This window comes from Astyanax mexicanus, chromosome 13 (genome assembly GCF_023375975.1).
Source record: "Astyanax mexicanus isolate ESR-SI-001 chromosome 13, AstMex3_surface, whole genome shotgun sequence".
Lineage (NCBI taxonomy): Eukaryota > Metazoa > Chordata > Actinopteri > Characiformes > Acestrorhamphidae > Astyanax > Astyanax mexicanus.
The window spans coordinates 20,193,570-20,216,939 of record NC_064420.1 but is presented as its reverse complement, the minus strand read 5'-3'; the positions used below and the strand labels follow the sequence as shown (position 1 = coordinate 20,216,939).

Below are 23,370 nucleotides of genomic sequence, written 5' to 3'. Positions count from 1 at the left end.
TTGACACAATGACGCTTGGTCTGGAGCACTTTTTCAGGGAAATGGGTCAGATCTATGAGGCTTGGGCCAGAGTGCCTGACGAAATGGGATCAGAGATTTCTAATTTCCCTGCTGTGGCTGCAGACCTGCTGATCTCTGGACATCCACTGGAGCTGATGGATGGAGATGCTGCTCATGTTCCTCTGACCTGGATAGAGTCTGTTCTAGATAAGGTCATTGAGAGACTGGGGGATCAGAGAGTGTTTGTTCTGTCTGTTCTGGGTCTACAGAGTTCAGGAAAGTCTACCATGCTGAACACCATGTTTGGACTGCAGTTTGCAGTGAGTGCTGGCAGGTGCACCAGAGGAGCTTTCATGCAGCTGATCAGAGTGAAAGAAGAGGCTAAAGAAGAGCTGAAGTTTGATTATCTGCTTGTAGTCGACACAGAAGGGCTGCAGTCTTTACAACTGGTGAGCAAACAGTCAGCACTTGTTCGTAACAGTGAACTTGCTTCTTTCATCATTGGTCTTGCAAATATGACCCTAATAAGCATTTTGGGAGCAAATGTAGAAGAAATGAAGGACATTGTTCAATCTGTAGTTCAAGCATTGGCAAAAATGAAAAGCATAAAAGTGAAACCCAGCTGTATGTTTGTTCATCAGAACATTCCAGATAACCTTAATGAACAGAGCAATATGAAGAGAAGAAGCCAACTCCAGGAAATTCTGGATGCAATATCTCGAGAAGTGTGCAGTACACAGTGTTTTACTGATGTGATCGAATTCAGTATTCAAACAGATGTACGTTACATTGCCCAGTTGTGGAAAGACAACCTACCCATGAGTCCTCCCAACCCAGAATACAGTGAGAATATTCACCAGCTCAAACAGGATATTCTCAGAGCTGCAGCACAGAAAACATCTTTGAGATTTTCACAGCTCAAGGTCCACATTAAAGAAGTGTGGACTGCAGTGCTCAATGCAGGCTTCTGATGATTTCTGACTGAACTATAAATGTAATTCATTGTGACCACAGCTGTACAGACAAAATTTTAATGAGTAAGTAAAGTGTTTATAGTGGTGCCCACACAAGATAACATTTACTCTGTGTGACCTGGTAGGGGCTCAGTACAAACAAATCAGTCTTTGGTATCACTCATGCCATAGACGTATACCACAGAGGAGGAAACAATGTAATTATGCATCTGGACAAGAGGGAGAAGACATGATCTACCAGAGCTAAATATTATGGATATTCCTAAGAATATACGCTTCTTAGAAGAATAAGTTTCAAAGAGTTGACAAAGTAATGTGGGATAGCATTAATGCTATGTTTAACCAGCTGCAAGATTGCAGAATGCTGCTAAAGATTTTTTTTACAAATATTTATAAATATCCAATCAATAGTTAAATAGCTTTTTTTTACAGCTGATATTGTAGAACAACTGTACAGAAATCAGTAATAAGACAGATAATCAAAGAAACAAAAAAACCTCAGTGAGCAAGTCATAAGCAACAAGGGCATGGAAAACTCCCTCAAACTGGAGGAGGAAACCTTGTTAGGAACGAAGACTCTGGCCACTCCATTCTCTAGCTTATGGACTCTAAAGAAAATGTTATAAACATGAGGACCACAAGGTTTGGCATTAGCTCAATGCCATGAGATATTAAAGGCTCCACAGGTATCAAATATATGTATGTTCTACACACATTGAATTACTTTATGTACAGGCTTTACAAGGTAACTTGTTTCTGTAGGTCCTTATTCTAATGAAATATTGTAAATAAACTGGTTGGATTTTTCTACTGTTCATATCTGCAGGCAGAAGAGACTTTGATGTGTTTGGTGAAGCAATTACTTTGTTTCACAGTGTTTATTTGCACCTTCTTTTCTTTGCCAATATCACACTATACATTTAACAACAGTAGCCTTCCAATATTTTTTGGAGACAATCCTTCTCATTCTTCAAAATGTACAGTAAGAAGCATATTAAAGTGTATGTATAGTAAGACATATTGTTATTATTAGAGGTGTGCCAAAAAATCGATTCACATAAGAATCTTGATTCTCATTTACTACGATTCAGAATCGATTTAAAATGTCCCAAAATCGATTCTGAGGGGCGGGTTTTAGACTGATTTTGGGCTGGGTATTTTTGTTGGACCTGGCAACCCTGGGGATAGCGCTTGTCCTTTCAAACGGAGATCTTCCAGACACACACAGAGCGTAGGTGTTTGAGAATCACCGGTAAGATGGCAGAACAAGCACTATATTACATTAGATTAACGTGTAGTTTCAATGTTTTATGGCAGAATGCTTCATAACAAGCATAAAAAAGATCGCTAGTAGTTAGTTTCAGTAACTGTTAGCTAGCTAACTAGCTAACTTTCCAGTTCCACCTTAAATAACGCTACAGGTGGCAGCGGGCTGCAGCATTTAAGGCGGAACGGAAAAATACAATAAGCTAATCAGAGCTAATTTCAGCTCCCCATCACAGAGGAATTAAGGAATGGACAATATGAATTAATTTCTCCACCTCCTGCCCCCTTTCTGAAGAAATACAACGACCTTAAATTAACTAGTTAATCAGCAGCTGCTCCTGAACTTTAGCGCTCCACTGCTATCATCACATCAGCCCAGCAGCGTCACCTACACACCACCGCTAGTAGCCTGGTAATAAAGCAGTGTTATTTATTATTTATTTATTGTTCATTAACGTCATTGTGATATCCCAGTGATTCCTCTGTCACTGAGGACCCACATTCCTGCACATTTTATTGTTTTTGTAACACATTACCTGCTCCAGGACCAGTGTATATTATGGAGGGTTTTTTTTCAATAAGATTCATAAGCCAGAAGCAGAAATTTTTATAATTCAAATCGTTTTGAATCAAAAATCGATTTTGAATCGAATCGTGGCCCCCAAAATCGGAATCGAATCGAATCGTGAGATAGTAAACGATTCCCACCCCTAGTTATTATGCTTAAATAAGAGAAATTATTTTTGTTGATTTTGAATATTAATAAATACATTTTAACTGGCGTTTTGCTTTTCTTCATTTTTTTTTTTTTTTTTTTTTAAACAACATGGGTCAAACGTTACCCACATTTATTTTCCAGGTTATTTCATATTGGCTGAGATTTATTTGTTCTATCTTTTGAAATAAAGCTACTGCATGATTAAGGTATGAGTCAAAAATGACCCATTTATCCAAGTATGATATAATATAAAGAAAATGAATGCTATAATAATTTGTTTCTAATAGTTACTTTAGCAGTCAGTGGGGCCAAATACTTATTTAGTATTTCCAACATGTATTTTTAATGATGTTATGTAATACCTGTTTATAACAGACTATCAGGTTCTCAGGGTTGTGATGCGGGTAAACCCAAATGCAGACAACATAGGCAGGGAGAAGTTGAAGCATCTTCATAACCTTAGAAAATCAGTCATTATTATTAGCTAGCTATTTGTTGACATGATCTGTTTTAGTTAGCTGAATCTAATGTAGTTAGATAACTATTTTTGGTCAGAAATTAGACTATTTAGAAAATGTATTTAGTTCACTTATTTTTGAACACTAAAAATATATATTGTGATAATAGTTGTCACAATAATATTTATAATTATACTTATGGATAGTTGTTTGTGTGCACTTTGTGATTTTTGTTACATTATTTTTTATTAATATTTTATACACAAAAGTCAGAATCTTGATAAGTTACTGTCAATTTTTTTTAATCTACATATCTTTACAGATGTTTCTATTTCTACTGAATGCTTGAAACTTTTATACTACATGCAACTTTACCATTGATTTAGTTTAACCTGATTATTCTTAAAATGAATACAATATTTGTTTTTGTCAATATCATTAGGGCAAAAATACTCTGTAGCTAAATAGCCTACCTGTGAAATGGCAAAGGTAGGTTGTGTCTGATGCATGTGTGTAAACTTGATGTAGAAATACAAAAGCTGTGCTTCTTTATAAAGTAAGAAAGGAAAATATTTTTTTAAGGATCAGGATAAACGATGATTAAAAACTAATTAATTAAGAAATGCCTAAATTATTAAATTAATTTATTGCAAAAATACAAAAAAAAAAACTTAGTCCGGTCACCTTTGAGTGTATTTCAAAGTATACTATGCATAAAGTAGACCCATATTAATGTACTGGTTGTATTCTAAATGATTTGTTTTCTATAATCTATGAAAGTATAATGTCAAGTTTTTAGGTTTTATTTTCACATTTAAAATATTTATCTGTACTTAAAGGTAACTAGTATGCAGATATAAAAAAAATCACAAGACATATTAAGAACATCAAATGTCCAGTATTTAATTTTGACAGACCATTTGATTCTGTTACATGTTTTAGCAGGTAGTTGAAGAAAGAGCCGTAACCTGCTGGTGTTCTGTCGATTTATGCTAACCGTTGATAAGTGCTTCCTAAAGGCACTGCGCATGCGCTGGCCCACACTTTTGTAAATTATTTCTCGTGTTTTGTTTTGTTTTGTTTTATATATAATAAATATATTACAACCTGGACTCACAGTCATTGCAGAAAAGTATAAATGGAAATGAATAATAATAAATAGTTACTATTTGAAAAAAAAAAATTCAAAAGCAGTTTGTAATTATCTCTTATTGCCATAACTTTAATATGACATTGATTTATGCTGAGACTTCTACAGGGAACATGCTCTAACATAGTGCTTCTTTTGTATTTTTTACAGTTAAATATACACTAAGGTAGCACGGTTTGACAAGGTAGCACAAATTGACAGTACACCACGTTTAATGTGCAAGTGACTTCCTGGCGTGGGGCGAGTCAGACAAGTTAAAACCCAGTTAAAAGTGAAAGCAGAATGATCGGTGGCATCCATTTTGTGGAGAGAGGATTATAAACGAACACTGGAGGAGGAACTAGAGGTAATTAATTGTGTTTTAATCAGTATAATTAATATTAACCTCACAGCCAACGACATTTTATGAAACGTAAACTTTATTATGGACCACATAAACTAAGCTACGTGTCAGAGGATTTAATGGTAAGGTAAGGTGAGCATATATCCTGTTTTTAACCCCTTAATAAAGGGTTTGTATTTTTACAGTCACCACACTGTTCACCATTATGTATGTGTATAATTTTACAGCTTAAAACACTACAGGTGTGATATATATTTGCAGCTATATGCAGCTAGTCATTTCCACCACAGCTGACTATAGCCTCAATATGCAGGCTACACTGATATGAACATGATGCATGAAAGATGGTATGAGTAAAAGTCGTTTTTGCTTTTTTTATTTATTTGACTTGTGAGATGACCTAAAAGGAGGTGATTTGGTTATAAGACATTGAGATTATTTAGTACTGGTACATGCTGAATTGGTGAATAAAGATTTATTAACATAACCATGTGCATTTTAACCCACTGCTACATTCCTACAATGTATGTCTACTTTACAGCGAACAGAGAAAACTTAAAATAGACACTTCAAAAATTAAGAAAAAAACAGGTGGCGAAAAAAAATCCACTATGTGCTCATGGACCCCTGTTTCCATCTAGACTATTAAGGTTACCATGTGTTATGCATTCTTAATATTGGAATGTTTTTCATACCAAATTTCAATTAGACAATTAAAACTAATGAAAACATAGACAAAATATTTTCAGAATTTACATATATTTCAACTTTTAAATTATTCTGTTACTGTCTGACGACATCAGAAAACTGTTCGGTTCAAATATCCATGCCATAAGCAGTGTTGGGCACGTTACTTTGAAAAAGTAATTATAGTTACTAGTAGGGGTGTCACGATTCTCTAAATCCTCGATTCGATTTCATTTTCGATTTGAGGGTCACGATTCGATTCGATTCTCGATTTTCTTGTTTTTTTTTCTTGTTATTATTTTATGCCTCATAAAATTTAAATAATATATTTATTATTATTATTATTATTATTATAAATATTATAAATATTATTATTATTATTTATTAAGATATATATGGTAATGCCATCTAGTGACTTTTTTTGGTAGCAACAGTGTGCACTATTAAAACAAGCAGTTTATCAGAGCTGTGTGTGGATGGCTGGTGAAACTGCAGTTCTTCATCCAACCACTAGCAGCAGCAGCACAAGCCCCGCTCTCTTCACTCAGTCACTACTTCAGTACAGCCCAGCCACGGGCTACAGAGCTCAGCCAGTCCGTTTTTACTGTTTCTGTAAACAAATAAAGGTTTTAACTCCACTAACCGGATAATACAGCTCACTACAGTTCATCTTTCAGCCCAAGCAGCTAACAGCAGCAGGTTAGAACAGCCGACACGGAGTCACTGCTCGGATTACATTATAAACAGGTCAGTTAGCGCGCTGCTAACCTCATGATGTTTATAACTACGGAGTTTAGTGGACACACCACGGCCGCCAGGTAAGTCTTTTAAAGGCTACTGAAGACTATTAAAGGCTATTAGAGGTTATTGAAAGCATTATTGGGGGCAGAAATCAGTACAGGCTGGTTAGATAAGTGATGTGGTGAAACTGACTAGCGCTGTGACAGTGATGTTTATTAACGTCATTAAAACAGATTTTGTCAGGTATTGTCTTATAAATATTTACACATTACTTATATCTCTCCTGAAAAGCTTTTATTTTAGTCAGAAACACGCTTGTGTTTACTTTATCTGAGAGAAAGATGTTTTTTTTAATTCAATGGAAAGCAACAGGTGTAGTCAATTATAAGTTTAAGATTTTTAATCCACCTCACTGTGATCTATAGTCAGTGTTCTCAAGTCACACTGACACACGCATTTCAGCATTTCACGCTCTCACCTGCGCGCACCCACCCCTCCGTTAGATACAGATACAAAACCTGCGCGCCCAACCCCCGCCCCCCCTCCCCCGTTGGACAGATAAAAACAGTGATCACACTCCCGCCGACTGCGCTCATGCAGTGGCTCTCTCTATTTAAATGAATAGGATGCGCTGTGTTGGTGCCGCGCCATTTGCGTAGCGCGCGCGGGAGGGATCGTCGATCCTCTTTTTGACTTCGATACTCGAGATCGTGACCTCATTTCGATTCGATTTCGATAAAATATCGAGATCGTGACACCCCTAGTTACTAGTTACTTCTCCAAAAAAGTAACTGAGTTACTAACTGAGATAGTCCACTACAAAAGTTACTAGTTAACAGTAAAATTAACTGCGTTCCTATTGTGTTACTCGCCCCATAAAAGAATGCTACAATGTGTTTAAATATATGTATTTTTGAATTGGTCACATTTCACATGAACAATAAAAAGTGTTTCTTCTTTAGAATATATAGTTAATTAATTTATACACTTATTTATATACCATACCATATGTCTGTCTTTGCTTAAGAGCATAATACAAAGTATTTCAGCATCAAAACACGTATTTGTAATGTGTGACAGCATCCCCATGTAAGGGTTTTATATAAGCTATTCCAGTGCATTTATAGGCACTATCTATTAAAAATAAATAATTCAATTAAACACTGTAGTCAGTACCAGTCCTGATACAGGTGATAAGTTTATTAGGTATTACAGTGGTTCAGTGGGATAAATGTGTGTGAAAGAAGTTGTATGAAGGGTCTTGTGTGTACATGCAGGGGTACAAAGCTTACTTTTGTCAGTTGAAATTATGCTCCATTTAATAAGGGCAATGAAAGCTCTCAGGGATTAAGGATTGATTCATTAAATCACTGATTTTTTTTTTTTTTTTTTTTTTTACATTAGTTTGTGACTAAGACTAAACTGATTTAATCTTTTTCATACATATACACTACCGTTCAAAAGTTTGGGGTCACTCAAACAATTTTGTGTTTTCCATGAAAAGTCACACTTATTCACCACCATACGTTGTGAAATGAATAGAAAATAGAGTCAAGACATTGACAAGGTTAGAAATAATGATTTGTATTTGAAATAACATTGTTTTTACATCAAACTTTGCTTTCATCAAAGAATCCTCCATTTGCAGCAATTACAGCATTGCACACCTTTGGCATTCTAGCTGTTAATTTGTTGAGGTAAGCTGGAGAAATTGCACCCCACGCTTCTAGAAGCAGCTCCCACAAGTTGGATTGGTTGGATGGGCACTTCTGGCGTACCATACGGTCAAGCTGCTCCCACAACAGCTCAATGGGGTTCAGATCTGGTGACTGCGCTGGCCACTCCATTACCAATAGAATACCAGCTGCCTGCTTCTGCTGTAAATAGTTCTTGCACAATTTGGAGGTGTGTTTAGGGTCATTGTCCTGTTGTAGGACGAAATTGGCTCCGATCAGGCGCTGTCCACTGGGTATGGCATGGCGTTGCAAAATGGAGTGATAGCCTTCCTTATTCAGAATCCCTTTTACCCTGTACAAATCCCCCACCTTACCAGCACCAAAGCAACCCCAGACCATCACATTACCTCCACCATGCTTAACAGATGGCGTCAGGCATTCCTCCAGCATCTTTTCATTTGTTCTGCGTCTCACAAACGTTCTTCTTTGTGATCCAAACACCTCAAACTTGGATTCATCCGTCCACAACACTTTTTTCCAGTCTTCCTCTGTCCAATGTCTGTGTTCTTTTGCCCAGCTTAATCTTTTTATTTTATTAGCCAGTCTCAGATATGGCTTTTTCTTTGCCACTCTGCCCTGAAGCCCAAAATCCCGCAGCCGCCTCTTCACTGTAGATGTTGACACTGATGTTTTGCGGGTACTATTTAATGAAGATGCCAGTTGGGACCTGTGAGGCGTCTGTTTCTCAAACTAGAGACTCTAATGTACTTATCTTCTTGCTTAGTTGTGCAACACGGCCTCTCACTTCTTTTTCTACTCTGGTTAGAGCCTGTTTGTGCTGTCCTCTGCAGGGAGTAGTACACACCGTTGTAGGAAATCTTCAATTTCTTAGCAATTTCTTGCATGGAATAGCCTTCATTTCTAAGAACAAGAATAGACTGTCGAGTTTCAGATGAAAGTTCTCTTTTTCTGGCCATTTTGAGCGTTTAAATGACCCCACAAATGTGATGCTCCAGAAACTCAATCTGCTCAAAGGAAGGTCAGTTTTGTAGCTTCTGTAATGAGCTAGACTGTTTTCAGGTGTGTGAACATGTGTGGGTTTTCTAATCATCAATTAGCCTTCTGAGCCAATGAGCAAACACATTGTACCATTAGAACACTGGAGTGATAGTTGCTGGAAATGGGCCTCTATACACCTATGTAGATATTGCACCAAAACCAGACATTTGCAGCTAGAATAGTCATTTACCACATTAGCAAGACACAGAGTGTATTTGTTTAAAGTTAGGACTAGTTTAAAGTTATCTTCATTGAAAAGTACAGTGCTTTTCCTTCAAAAATAAGGACGTTTCAATGTGACCCCAAACTTTTGAACGGTAGTGTATACATTTCAAATAAAGGTGCGTTTTGTCCATATGGACAGCAATGAAATGTTTGTGCATCCAACTTTTGGTGCACCAATGCAAAAAATTATTCCAGAGCCCTGCCCTTCTTTTCCTGAATCATGATGGGGCGTAAACCTATGTTTCACCAATGTTTTATTTCTTATAACGAATGGTCTCCTAGGCAAAGTGTTAGTTAATGTTAGCAGGCTATTACTGCTACCTACTGCTCTCTCTCTCTCCTAAATGTATTTCCATTCCACAGAGGGCAGCTAATAATGCTAAAGTGAAATGATGCGCCTGTCTTAACACTATTAAAAACTTCTGTGTGTGTTTTCATGTTCAGGTATAATCTGAAGGAGGAGAAATTACCTCCAAAATGAGTTCCTCAGCTAAAGCTGAGAGATGTGGCTCGCCTGATCCCAGCTGTGTGTCCATGAGGAGTCACCAATCAATGGACAAACCTATGAACCTCGGAGAGGGTAACAGTTCTCTTGACTTCAGGTATGGATCCCGTGACTCTGACAAATTAAACCTATCCTACTATCCTAAGTTAAATAGTAATTTGTATTATTGTTATTCAGTGGTGTAAAATACCTAATGGTAATGTAGTCAAACATAACATGTCAAACATAAGGTGATAGTTATGGAAGGAGCAGTTTGCCTAAATACTGCTAAAGACCAGTAGCCAGCTACACGAGCTGAACAGAAGTCTGATCGTGGTACTTTAAATATAAACCTTAAAAAAAAAAAAAAAGAGTTTTAACAGTTTATTAATAAAGGGGATATGCATAAGGAGAGTCTAGGGCAAGCAGGGTCAATAACAATGAGGCAGCATAAAAAAACAACATACCAGGAAGTAGAGGAGTAAACGCGGTCGGAGTACAGGTAATCCAGCAGAAGGGAAATAGGCAAGAGAGTAGTCAAAAAAAACTTTTTTGACAGTTACTTCGGCAACAGAAAAACAAGCAATTAGGCAAAAAGGGTAAACGGAAATGCAGAAACGGGTCAAATACAAAAGCTAATAAACAAAGAGAAACACATCAGAAGAGCTAGGGAACCTAGATTCAATACTCTGCAATGTAGCTGTAAGCCAGGTGCTAACAATCAATAGCTAGAGGAACCAGAAGCTGTGGTGTCACGTGATCCAATTAATCATTGTAGTCCTGAGTAAGAGGATGCTCGGAAATGGAGTCTTTGTGTCCTTCAGAGTCCAGAGCAGGCAGACTGAAAGCATCAGGACTGACACTTTTATTCATTTTGAAAATGTATATTTTCCCATTTTCATTGTTTTAAAATTAAAATGATTATGGAGTTAATACCTGTAGATTTACAGCACAGCTCAGGTAAAGCTCTGACAGTCTCTACAAGGCTATCTCTACAGTTGGGTTTGAGATATTTCACTACATGTGAAACAGTCTGTAATTGGTTAGCTTTCATTACATATACACTCAGAGGGGAAAGTAAATTATTAGCATGTAGATCACAAATTCTTTTTAAAATCATTAATAACTTTGCACAACTCTATTCAATTAGCAACTACTTTATTAGGGGTTTTCTGTTAATAAATAGTACAAAGACCCAGATTAAACTTACCCACACAGATATGAACAACTTAAAAGAAGCAACATGAGGTGTTAAATAAAATGGAATTCAGTTTTATGAAAAAACAAAATTTGTTGCTGAAACATAAATATTACAGACAAACTTTACATGAATTAAAAACACTGCTAAGTATAACTTCCTGTGTATGTTTAGCTGCATAGCAGGTATGTTTTTTTTTCATGGACTTCGGTCTCATTCGGTTACATTTTTTGTGATTTTGCTTGTGTACATCAGCTTTTCAAAAACTGTTAAAATAAAAATATTGTTGTGTTTTAGCGTGGATCAGCACAAGAGATGCAGCTCACCTGATCCCAGCTGTGTGTCCTTGAAGAGTGATCAGTCCATGGACAAACCTGTAAACCTCGGAGGGGAGAACAAGTCTGTTGACTTCAGGTAAAGAATTGTGAAATTATATGTATCCTACATTTTAAGTTGAATAGTATTTTGCATATGTATTATTGTTATTCAGAGGGAGAAATAAACAAAATATATGTAATTTGTTATTGTAATTAATTATTGTATCAGACATGACAAAGGGTAAGGAGCAGTTTGCTTAATTTCCCCTCAGTACTAAAGGTCAGTTGTAATGTATTGCCAGTAACTCTATCTGCATACCAGGCCAGCTATCATTTTGCTTTTTTGGATTTTGACACCAAAACTTTTTTAAAAACATTGACATTGTTGTGTTCTAGTCTTGTTCAGGCAGAGACATGTGGCTCACCGGAACCCAGCTGTGTTTCCATGAAGAGTAACCAGTCAATGGACAAACCTGTAAACCTTAAAGAGGGTAACAGTTCTCCTGATCATAGGTAAGGATGGAATAACACTCAGAAAAGTGATAAAAACCTTAAATTTTAGTTTTGTACTACAATATTTAATTTTACTGCTAGTCAGTAACAATGCATATGTAGTTCTTTATAATACATTTTATTCCATTACAAATCATAACAAGAACCATGTTCGTAACAATATGCACAAAATTATTGGTACACCTGCTCATTGGCGTAGGAACCGGGGGGGATGGGTGGGACATGTCCCACCCAATATTAGAAACAGGTGGATTAAAAATTATATCAGTTCGCTCAGATCAGCTGTACTATTAATGAGGAGACAGACTGGACCAATCACGGAGCCGGTTCAGGTATTAAGTCCCGCCTTTCAGTAGAAACAGCCAATCAGCTTGCTGGTTTTGCGGCGCGCGGAGGAGAGGCAGTTTGCTGTTGGGGAAGCCCCGCCCCCTCGCTGTAAGATTTAGCAGCGGGATCGGGACACGCAGCAACTTCAGCTGATTTTAAAACAGATCTGGATATACGGAGATTTTTCTAAAAGGAAGGAAACGGTAGGCTAACCACGTCAACTGTGATGATATGTTTCTGATAGCTGGTAAAAAATACACGTCTCTGAATCAGCACACAGATTAAACCCACTGAGATTAATAAACTGCAGCTGTGTGAGTGAGTTAGCTTAATTTTGGAATTAGCTAGATGGGGAGTCAAGGTTAAAGAAAAAAAATATATATATATATGTAATGTTCAACTTTCCCTGTACCTGATCAGCTAATCACTATTTCATTTTCAAACTGTGTTTATTAATTTAGTATTACAGGACTGTGAGTTATAATTAACGCAAATTAATTTAGCTAACTACTTATCTAGAAGCTGCATGTAGTGGATAGCCAGAATTTAGTACAGTACATTACGTTTTAGTTTAAAGCAGTTTCTTAACCCTGATAACTGCCCCAAAATTGTGTTTTCCACCTGATCCAGCTGATCAGCTAATAAACAATCATTTACTGAGTTTATTAAATGTCTTTAAACAGAGGAAGCTGTAGAATATGCAGAACAGTGTTAATATGCAGTAGAATATGTAAGAACAGGCTTCTGTTCAGTTGTAGTTCACAGTAAGACCACATGTCCTGACATTTATAAAAATCTCTATGAAGCGTAAAGGTACATTCTTTACATAAAAGGACACCATCTTAAGAAGAGCTCTCAGTAGAAAAAAAATTAAAGCGCAGGAGAAAATTTAAATATACAACAGAATTGACATGCCAATACATAATAATAATAATAATAATAATAATAATAATAATAATAACCGAATCTGTTATTATTTTAAATATTAGATTTTTAAAATAAAGCTAAATATTAGATTAGATTAGGAAACTATAGGGTGGGCTTGGGTTCATATTGGTAAATGTGTCCCCCCCAATATCAAGCCCGCTCCTACGCCCTTGCACCTGCTCATTTAAATACTCTTTTAAAAAATGTTTTTTTAAGTCTGTCCTGCCTTTGATAGAGTAACGCTAATCTCTATTGTTCATTTTGAAGCATTTCTGGGAGCATGTATTGATTGGGAGTGATTCAAGTCTAGAGGCCAATTCTTGCTTGTTTGTAAACACACTGTTATGTTTACTGACAGGGTCCAGAAAGAGACACCAGACATTAGAAAAAATAACGAATCCATTTTCAAGGTATGTGTGTAACCAGCCTAATTATAACTTTCTGTAAATCCTATGAACTGAAATCCTATGATATATTAAACTGAAATTACTGATCCGAACAACCAATGATTTATAAAGGAAAAATATGAAAATGATCAGGGATGGCCAAACCTTTTCATAACACTTTTTTTTCACAGTCACAGGTGTGGCATATCAAGATGCTGATTATACACAGTGATTATAAAACAGGTGTACTTTGGGTTGGCCACAGTAAAACGCAGCTCTAAAATGTGCAGTTTCGTCACAAAGTACAATGTTTTGAAGGAACATGCAATTGGCATGCTGACTGCAGGAATGTCCACCAGAGTTGTTGCCGATGAATTTAATGTTCATTTCTTCACCATAAGCCGTCTCCAAAGATATATCAAAGAATTTGGCAGTACACTCAACTGACCTCACATTCGCAGAACATGTGTAACCACACCAGCCCAGGATCTACACATCCAGCATCTTTACCTCAAAGATCGTCTGAGGCCAGCCCCGCCTGATAGCTGCTGTAACAATCAGTTTGCATAACCAAAGAATTTCTGCAAAAACTGTCAGGAACCATCTCAGGAAAGCTCGTCTGCATGCTTGTCATCCTCCTCAGGGGCTCCACCTGACAGCAGTTTGTCATCGTAACTGACTTAAGAGGGCAAATACTCACTTTCGATCGGGTCTGTCACAATGGAGAGGTGTTCTCTTTATGGATGAATGCCGTATTTCACTGTACACGGCAGATGGCAGACTGTGTGTATGGTGTTGTGTGGGCGAGCGTTTTGCTGATCTCAGTGTTGATTGAGTGGCCTACGGTGGCGTAATAGTACAGGGAGTGTATGTTATGTTATTGACAACTAGCACAGCTGCATATTTTGGATGGATTTTTGAATGCATGAGATACCTTGATGAGATCCTCAGGCTCGTTGTTCCATTCATCCAAATCCATAACCTCATGTTGCAAGGATCTGCACCCAGTTCCTGGAAGCTGAAAACATCCAGGTTCTTGCATGGACAGCATACTCACCGGACACCCATCGAGCAGGTTTGGGATGCTCTGGATCTGCGGATGCGACAGCGAGTTCCAGTTTCTGCCAACATCCAGCAACCTTGCCCAACCATTGAGTAGGAGTGCACCAACATTTCACATAACACAATCAACAGCCTGATCAGCTCTATGTGAAGGAGATATGTTGCACTGAGAGAGGCAAGTGGTGGTCACACCAGATACTGACTGGTTTTCTGAACCTCAGATCCTCACAATACAGTAAAACTGCACATTTTAGAGTGGCCTTTTATTGTGTCCAGCCCAAGGTACACCTGTGTAATAATCACTGTTTGATTAGCATATTGATAAGCCACATCTGTGACTGGTGGATAGTTTATATGCTCACTAACACAGATTTAGACCCAATTGCTCATAAAAAAGGGAGCAAAACTAAAAGTTGCATTTATATTTTGGGTATATATGTATATATTCTTTATTTATTTATTTACTTCAATAAACTGTGTATACGGGAGTGTATATAATTATTACAGTAATATGGAATTAAGATTATTACAAAATGATGTGGCCTATGTGTTGCTGTCACTGTGACCTTGCCCCGTGTTTCTGCTTTGTCAAAAACAGGAACTGGAGCACAAGTTAATCTCTTTGGTGAAAGATGAACTGAAGAGGTTTGAGAAGCTACTGAGTCTGGATTACCCAGCATCCTCCAGAAAAGAGGTTGTGGATAAGGCCGATCAGAGCAGTATTAGAGATGGGTTGCTGAAGGTCACACTGCATGTCCTGAGAAGCATGAACCAGACAGACGTCGCTAATAAATTACAGATCAGTAAGAGCTCAAATTCATGCATTTTAATGAGTTCAATTTAGAAATGTGCTTAAAGGTAAAAAAAAAAGTATATATATATATATATATATATATATATATATATATATATATATATATATATATATATATATATATATTGCATTTCCTCATTTAAATCTAGAACCACCACAGAACAGGTATTATTTGGGTTGTGGGGTCATTCTTAGCACTGAAGTGACACTGACATGATGGTCATAGTTTGTTAGTAGTGTGCGTTGCACTGGCATGATTGGATTAGATACAGCAGTGCTACTGGAGTTTTTAAACACTACGTCCACTTACTGCTGTAACTGCTCCACCTTGTAGATGTAAAGAGACTCCTATAGTCTTAAATAAGTGGTCACAGGATGCTGTTGGCTGATTATTTCTGGTTAGTAGACAGATCTCAGTTCAGATGTAACACTGAGGTGTAATCTGTCAAATTCTGATGTTTTGTACATTGATGCAGATTCGTGAGGCAAAGCGAGTGGCTTATCATAATCACATATTGATTGTTCATTTGTTTTTTTTTTACAAGGACTGGCTCCTGCTTGTCATCAAAAGCTCAAATACACACTAGAAAAAAAGTATCTGAAAATTCATGAAGGAATTTCACATCATGGAAACTCAGCTCTCTTGAATGAGATCTACACAGAGCTTTACATCACAGAGAGTGAGAGTGGGGGGGTGAATAAAGAGCATGAGGTCAAACAAATTGAAACAGCATCCAGGAGGTCAGTAACACAGGATACACCTATCAACTGCAATGACCTCTTTAAAGAGAAATCAACAAGAACTGTGCTGACCAAAGGAGTTGCTGGAATCGGAAAAACGGTCTCTGTGCAGAAGTTCATTCTGGACTGGTCTGAAGGAAAAGCCAATCAGGATGTTCTGTTCATATTTCCACTTCCTTTCAGAGAGCTAAATTTAATGAAGAATAAAAAATGTAGTCTTTTAGATCTTCTTTTACACTTTTTTGCAGACACAGAAGATTTAAAGCCAAGAGATTACTATCGCTACAAAGTCATGTTCATTTTTGATGGTCTGGATGAATGTCGACTTCCTCTAGATTTCCAAAAGAATGAGATTTTGTCTGATGTAGCTCAGTCTGCCTCAGTGGATGTGCTGCTGACAAACCTCATCAAGGGCAACCTGCTTCCTTCAGCTCTTCTCTGGATCACCTCTCGACCAGCAGCATGTGGTCAGATCCCTCGCGAATATGTCGACCAGGTAACAGAAGTCCGAGGCTTCAGTGATCCTCAGAAAGAAGAGTACTTTGAGAAGAAAATTAATGAGAATCAGAGTCTGGCCAGAAAAATAATCACACACATAAAATCATCAAGAAGCCTGTACATCATGTGCCACATACCAGTCTTCTGTTGGATTTCAGCCACTGTTCTGAAGAAAATATTTGATGAAGCAGAAGGTGAAGAGATTCCCAGGACTTTAACTCAAATGTTCACACACTTTCTGATCTTTCAGGTCAATAAAAGCAAGCAAAAGTATGAACAGAATAGTGACACAGACTTGGACCAGACTAAAAAGATTGTCTGGACACTGGGGAAATTGGCTTTCCAACAGCTGGAAAAAGGCAACCTGATCTTCTATGAGGAAGACCTGAGAGAGTGTGGAATTGATGTCCAAGATGCATCGGTGTACTCAGGATTATGCACCCAAATCTTCAAAGAGGAATATGGAATGCATCTTGGCCAGGTGTTCAGTTTTGTGCATCTGAGTGTTCAGGAGTTTCTGTCCGCTTTATTTGCATTTCTGTCCTTCTTGTCTGAGAACAGAAATGTGATTGACAAGGAAACTGTACTACCACAGTTGGCTGATTTCCTTAAATTTGCAGTGGACAAAGCTTTACAGAGTGAGAATGGGCACCTGGACCTGTTCCTCCGTTTCCTTCTGGGTCTGTCACTGGAGTCCAACCAGACTATCTTACGAGGCCTACTGCCACTGACAGAAAACAGCTCCTACAGCAAACAAGAAACAGTCAGTTATATCAAGGAGAAGATCAGAAATAACCTCTCTCCAGAGAAATCCATCAATCTGTTCCACAGTTTGAATGAACTGAATGATCACTCTCTAGTGCAGGAAGTACAAACATACCTAAACAGAAGAAAGGACAGTTGTCTCAGTGGAGCTAAACTCTCTCAAGCTCAGTGGTCAGCACTGGTGTTTGTGTTACTGAACTCAGAGACTGAGCTGGATGAGTTTGATCTGAAGAAATATGACCCATCAGAGGAATGTCTTCAAAGGCTGCTTCCAGTGATCAATGCAACCAGTAAAGTTATGTAAGTTTTTTGAATTTCTTGCTGAATTGTTTAATTAATTAACAGAGAAATAATTTCACATTTATGCTTTTCTAGTTGGGCATCAAATGTTTTAATGTGATTTTCAAAATGGGACAATCGAGGTTGTACATTTTTACATGTAAAAGCTGCAGCTAAGTAGATAAGTAGACATTTACTTCAGTCAGAAACCTGTAAAGAACTCTCTTCTATAACAGTGATTTATTATTTTTTTCTTATATGAAATACAAGGAGGTTATGTTTGTGTAAGGCTTTCCATAAGGTTTAGGTGCGTGTTTATGGGAATTACATTTGTGAGGTCAGACACGCCAGTTTCTGGAAAGTTGGGAGCATGTAATACAAAAATCCCTTGGTATGCAGAAGCATAAAGTGTTCATTTCACTAAAACCAATGGGCTGAACCCAACTCCTGAAAAAAAAAAAAAAACATAATTTAATGCGTGGCCACGCTTTACACCACTGCATGGTTGGTGAAGAAATGCTTGGATGCAGATGCTTGTCCTAAGAAACTCATTACTTTAAGCTCTCTGTACACTGTTCTTAAGATAATCTAAAGAACACAAGTGACTGCACCCCCTCTGCACAGTGACTCCACTCTGTCATTTTTCATGGTCTACCACTTTGTGGCTGAGTTGCTGTTCTTACCAATATTTAGTAGTGAGAAAATTTAACGACGTTGCAGTGAGAATTTTTTTACTCCTGAGAGCAAATCATTCTTTTACTAATGTTTGTAGAAGCAGTGTGCATGTCTAGGTGCTTGGTTTTATACACTTGTGACCATAAAAGTGATTGGAACACCTGAATTAAATTATTTAGATGAGAGAGTTAATACTTTGTGACAAAATGTCATCATTTCTCTTGCAGACTGTGTTTGTGTAATCTCTCTGATGAAAGTTGTGGGGTTTTGGCCTCAGCTCTCAGCTCAAACTCCTCATGTCTGAGAGAACTGGACATGAGTCACAATAACCTGCAGGACTTAGGAGTGAAGCTGCTCTCTGATGGACTGAAAAGTCCACACTGTAAACTGAAGAAACTGAGGTATGATGCAGTTTCTCTGCAGATGCAGATTGTACTCACACATATACTACAAAATTAATTCGTAATTTCAGCAAAATTCTAATAATTCTTTCTTTCACACTTATCACACAGTAACATGGATGATATTCACATACACATTATACAAATTATACTATTACATATTCAGATATTTCTAGTTTTTATAATGTGTAGGTTTGTATAAATTTCCATATTTGCAATTTCAGTTTTTCATTTTTTTTCTTCCCAGCTTGTGTTGGTGTAATCTTACCACGAAAAGCTGTGCAGTTCTAGTCTCTGTTCTTGATTCCTCAAATTTGAGAGAGCTGGAACTCAGTAATAATGAACTGCAGGATTCAGGGGTCAAGATGCTCTCTGCTGGATTGCAGAACCCACACTGTAAACTGAAGGCACTAAGGTAAAATCTTACCTGTGTTTGTGTGTGTGTATGTGTATGTGTGTGTGTGTGTGTGTGTTAGCATTGTCATTGGCAGTGCTCTGATATATTTTCATTTTTTCCTTCAGGCTGTGTGATTGTAACCTCACTGATGAAAGCTGTGCAGCTCTTGCCTCAGCTCTCAGCTCAGAGAATGCAGGTCTGGAAGAATTGGATCTGAGTGACAATGAACTGCAGGATTTAGGAGTTAAGCATCTCTCAGCTGGACTGGAGAATCCACATTGTAAACTGGGAATACTAAGGTGATAGCATTGCTTTATTACTGTCAGTCTCTCTAGACCAATCCAATTCAATCCACGAGTGCAATTACTGCAGAAGGTCTCTAAGACTCTTGGAAATCAACAGTTTAAAAACAAGCCTTATATGGCAGTTTTGAAGTGCATCATTCAAAATTCTGAATTTATTAAAAATAGACAATCTTGCCTAAAATGAGAGATCTCAGATGTAATTCTAAACAACAGAGGTTAAGCTGTTTAGCCATAATTAGTCATGTTTAAAACAGTGTTTGATCCATATCCACTGTAAATCATTGCTTGTGTAGCATTGTTTGTGTATTGTGTATGCCTTACTATTATGGTTTGCCAATTGTTGTTATTATTACTTAATAAGTGCACAATCCTGTAGCATTACCAAGTAGCCAGTGAGCTCGGAGGAAAGCGCAGCAACTTGGCTCTGATACATGAGCTCACAGATACCTTGTGTTGATCAGCATTACCTAGAGAGTGATGTGCAAGGCCAGTTGTGCTGTCTCTGGGCTCTGGCAGCTGATGGTAGATGCATTTATTTACAAAATCTAGAGATATGAATTGGCAAACTCCTGGAACAGTGAAAAGCTTTGTTTGTGTCATGAATGGTGTTGAAACCGCACCTGTCTCTCCTACTCAGCTCTGTCTGCGATCTTCAGTCTCCGAGCTACAATGCCCACAATGCACATCTCCTAGACATCACTCCTCCACACAATTATGTGAAGAAGTCATTACCTGAACATTTTTCACCTGTTCACGGCCCTATAAATACTGCATACTGCATCTCCTAAATACTGCATCTTGTTTGTACAATGAAAAAAATATTTTACATTGTACAAACTTCCACATCTGCCTACTCCCTTTCACTTTTTAACCCAATTGCTTGTATCCAAAAGTATAGCAGGACACTAGGGTACTATTGCTGTCATACCATTACTTCATTATTGGTATTTGCTATTGATAGTGGATTATACTATTTAGCCTCAGAGGCAACATCATGAACAGTACATATAGATTTTTTTATATATACAATTTGTTTTAATTTTAATAATCTTGCTGTGTGTGGACTTTGCAGGTTGTCTGGCTGCAGTATCACACAGGAAGGCTTTGCTGCACTGGTTTCAGCTCTGAAAACAAACCCGTCACATTTGAGAGAGCTTAATCTAAATTACAGTCAACCAGGAGATGTAGGAATGAAGCTGCTCTCTGATCTACTGGAGGATCCACACTGCAAACTGGAAACCTTACAGTGAGTTACTGACTGATGTACAGTGGTTTGCATGGTACAAGTGGCCAAGCCTTACATCACCAAACATAAGGCAGCCAAACAGATACTTTTGGAAACATAGTGTAATTTGAAAGTTAGTGTGCTGGAAACAATATAAAACGATCTGGTATAAATAAACAATATTCATTGCACAACAAAATGAGAACTATAAATAAATGTGTCACATTAACCATTGAATAATCACAATATTAAACTAATAAAATATTAAAATGTACAAATCTTGGTAAAAATAATAATGTTTTAAATGTTAGATCATGGATTAAATGGCAACTATGGGCCTTTATCTGTATCTGCTTTTTGTACTTCAGACTTGAATGCTGCAGTATTACAGAGGAAGGCAGTACTGCTCTGGCTTCAGCTCTGACATCAAACCCATCATACCTGAAAGTGCTAAATTTGGACTACAATGAACCAGGAGAAGCAGGAGTGAACCTGCTTACTGCTTTACAAGAAGATCCACGTTGTAAACTAGAGAGTCTACAGTAAGTTACTGATTTACATACTGTTTTATAGAGCTGCACACACTAAATCAATGCATGGGGATTTAGACAATTTTATGTTTTGAACGAATTCTGAGCCTAAATTCATAAATAAATTAAATAATTTAAAATATATACACTAAGTCTGTTTTATGTTAACTGGATATTTTCAAACAGTGTTTAGTGATTAGGCAAATAAAATTAAAAGCAGAATTATTGTACAAAGCAATTATTATAACAAACATCTTAAGTTAAAAGAACTTAATATGTCAGTAAACATTAGTGTAAAAATTATTTAATCAAATTAAACTTATCCAGGCTTACAGTGTACTTTTAACTGTATATGGACAAAAATGTTAAGATACCCACTCATTTATTGTTTCTTCCAAAATCAAGGGTATGAAAAGAGTTTATTCTGCCTCTGTCGTGTTAATTGTCTTTACTGTACTGTTTTTCTTGGTTTGAATTCACCCAGATTTGAAGTAAATATTACCAACAGTTTCACACTAACAAAAATAAAGTCTTAGTCCTTAAAGTAAAAAGCAAATCTTTCCTGTCATGAAACAATTTGCAAAATGTGCAGGCCCCACCAACCGTCACTCACTTACCGTAAGTGTGCAGTCTTGCCCACCAGGGTTCCTTCCCTTGGGTATACAGTTATGTTTTGTATAATGGTTAAATGTGTGACTACAGTGTTGTAGGTCAACAGCAAGTTACAATTTTAATTACTGAATAGTGTGACTTCATGCTGGCTGAGAAATTATTAGTAACTCTGTGCTGGATTACACTGACAAAACATGAAAAAAAATACTTTACCATGTTAAGGATACCTTTATTCCTGAAAAGAGTTTAAAGAATTGATGGCCATTAGGAAGCAGTTGAATCAGTTGAATTAGAAAAGTGCTGAATAAATGTTAGTGTGAAGCTTTTAACAAATGTCTTTATGCTGTTATCAGTTTATCAGTTTCCTACTATTACTGTTTTATTCTTTCATATTTATATTGATGCTTATTCACAAAAATGAACATTTACAACACAAATGTGTGTGAATTCTGAACATAAATAATTAAATTACTGACATGATTCTCCATTTCATATTAGCCATGGAACTTATGACCATTAATGGGAGAGTTAAATTATGGGAGTGATTTATACAATATTTTTGTCACATTCAGACATTTACTATTCAAACATGTATATTATTTACTTGTAAAATTTACAAGTGGTGTAACAAAACACTTTTTGGGATTAAGAATATTACTACTTTGAGCCTTTATAACCATGAATAACCATATCTGATCATTATTTGTTCAACTTTCTTACAGAATAGGACGATTAAAACACATGTGACCTGGTATACGTCTTCCAGATCATGAGTACAGCAGCACGTTTTGGTCTAAATTGTGATCACAGCTGCAGAACACTGTTGTGCATTCTCCCAAGGTTCACTTCTGTTCACTATAGTGACTGCATGACACATACAGACTATTTATATTTAAAGAAGACTTTAGGAAAAAGGAAAGTAGAACAGCAAATAAGTGAAGAATTTTGTGATTTTATTTTTTTTACATAGGGCAGATATCTTAACAGTTGACATTTCAGTGTGCATTTAATTTAACTATTTTGCCGATATTAACAAGATATTTCCCAGATGTATTTGTAATATATATATATGTGTATGTAATTCAGTGCACATTGCAAGACATTTTGGCCTGCCTTTTTGTTTCTGCTGACCAAGGAAAGATGTGTTGTTTTAAGTGTTTTAAAATACACTCTCTTACAAAATACACATTTTTTAGATGTATATTTTTAACACACTAATGGCAAATTGTTAAAGGCAGATTAACACAGTGACATGTTTACAGTGACAGTGTTTTAAATGACAGTATAAAATTGTATAAGAAACAGTTCCTTTAAACCTGGGTCTATATAAGTACAACTTTCTTTGTTTTTGTTCATTTATTTTTTTGTTCATTCGTTTTGGAGATGTCTGTCAAAAAACAGACAACTACTATTATGTCCATGATTTTAAAGTACATTGATAAACAAGTAAATGTAAAAAAAAATGATATTTCCTGTCAGCGCAGGTTACAGAACATATATGTGTAAAATGCTGCCATAAACTGCTGTTATTTTACAGACATTTTCAGTCTATCTAATAAAACATAAAAGTACTGTCAGAACAAAATTTTTGTGTTTTGTAGTGTTTTAAGAGATGTT

General features: G+C 36.8%; 1 protein-coding gene across 1 annotated transcript; it reads left to right on the top strand.

Moving 5' to 3' along the window:
- Nucleotides 1-9,774: 9,774 nt before the first annotated feature.
- On the top strand, nt 9,775-23,284 carry LOC125780588 (NACHT, LRR and PYD domains-containing protein 12-like). The gene is made up of 12 exons (XM_049462969.1): nt 9,775-9,899; nt 11,277-11,393; nt 11,732-11,809; nt 13,422-13,473; nt 15,110-15,314; nt 15,871-17,629; nt 18,511-18,684; nt 18,932-19,099; nt 19,207-19,380; nt 20,459-20,632; nt 20,980-21,153; nt 22,476-23,284. Exons 1-12 carry the CDS (start codon nt 9,775-9,777, stop codon nt 22,498-22,500), a joined length of 3,225 nt encoding a protein of 1,074 aa, XP_049318926.1. The 3' UTR covers nt 22,501-23,284.
- The last annotated feature ends 86 nt before the right edge of the window (nt 23,285-23,370 follow it).

Excerpts from the sequence above, each read along its gene's own strand:
- LOC125780588 (XM_049462969.1), top strand. The coding sequence starts at position 9,775 with ATGAGTTCCTCAGCTAAAGCTGAGAGATGTGGCTCGCCTGATCCCAGC. Across the intron at positions 11,810-13,421 it reads AACAGTTCTCCTGATCATAG|GGTCCAGAAAGAGACACCAG; the intron begins GTAAGGATGGAA and ends GTTTACTGACAG. Across the intron at positions 18,685-18,931 it reads TGTAAACTGAAGAAACTGAG|CTTGTGTTGGTGTAATCTTA; the intron begins GTATGATGCAGT and ends TTTTCTTCCCAG.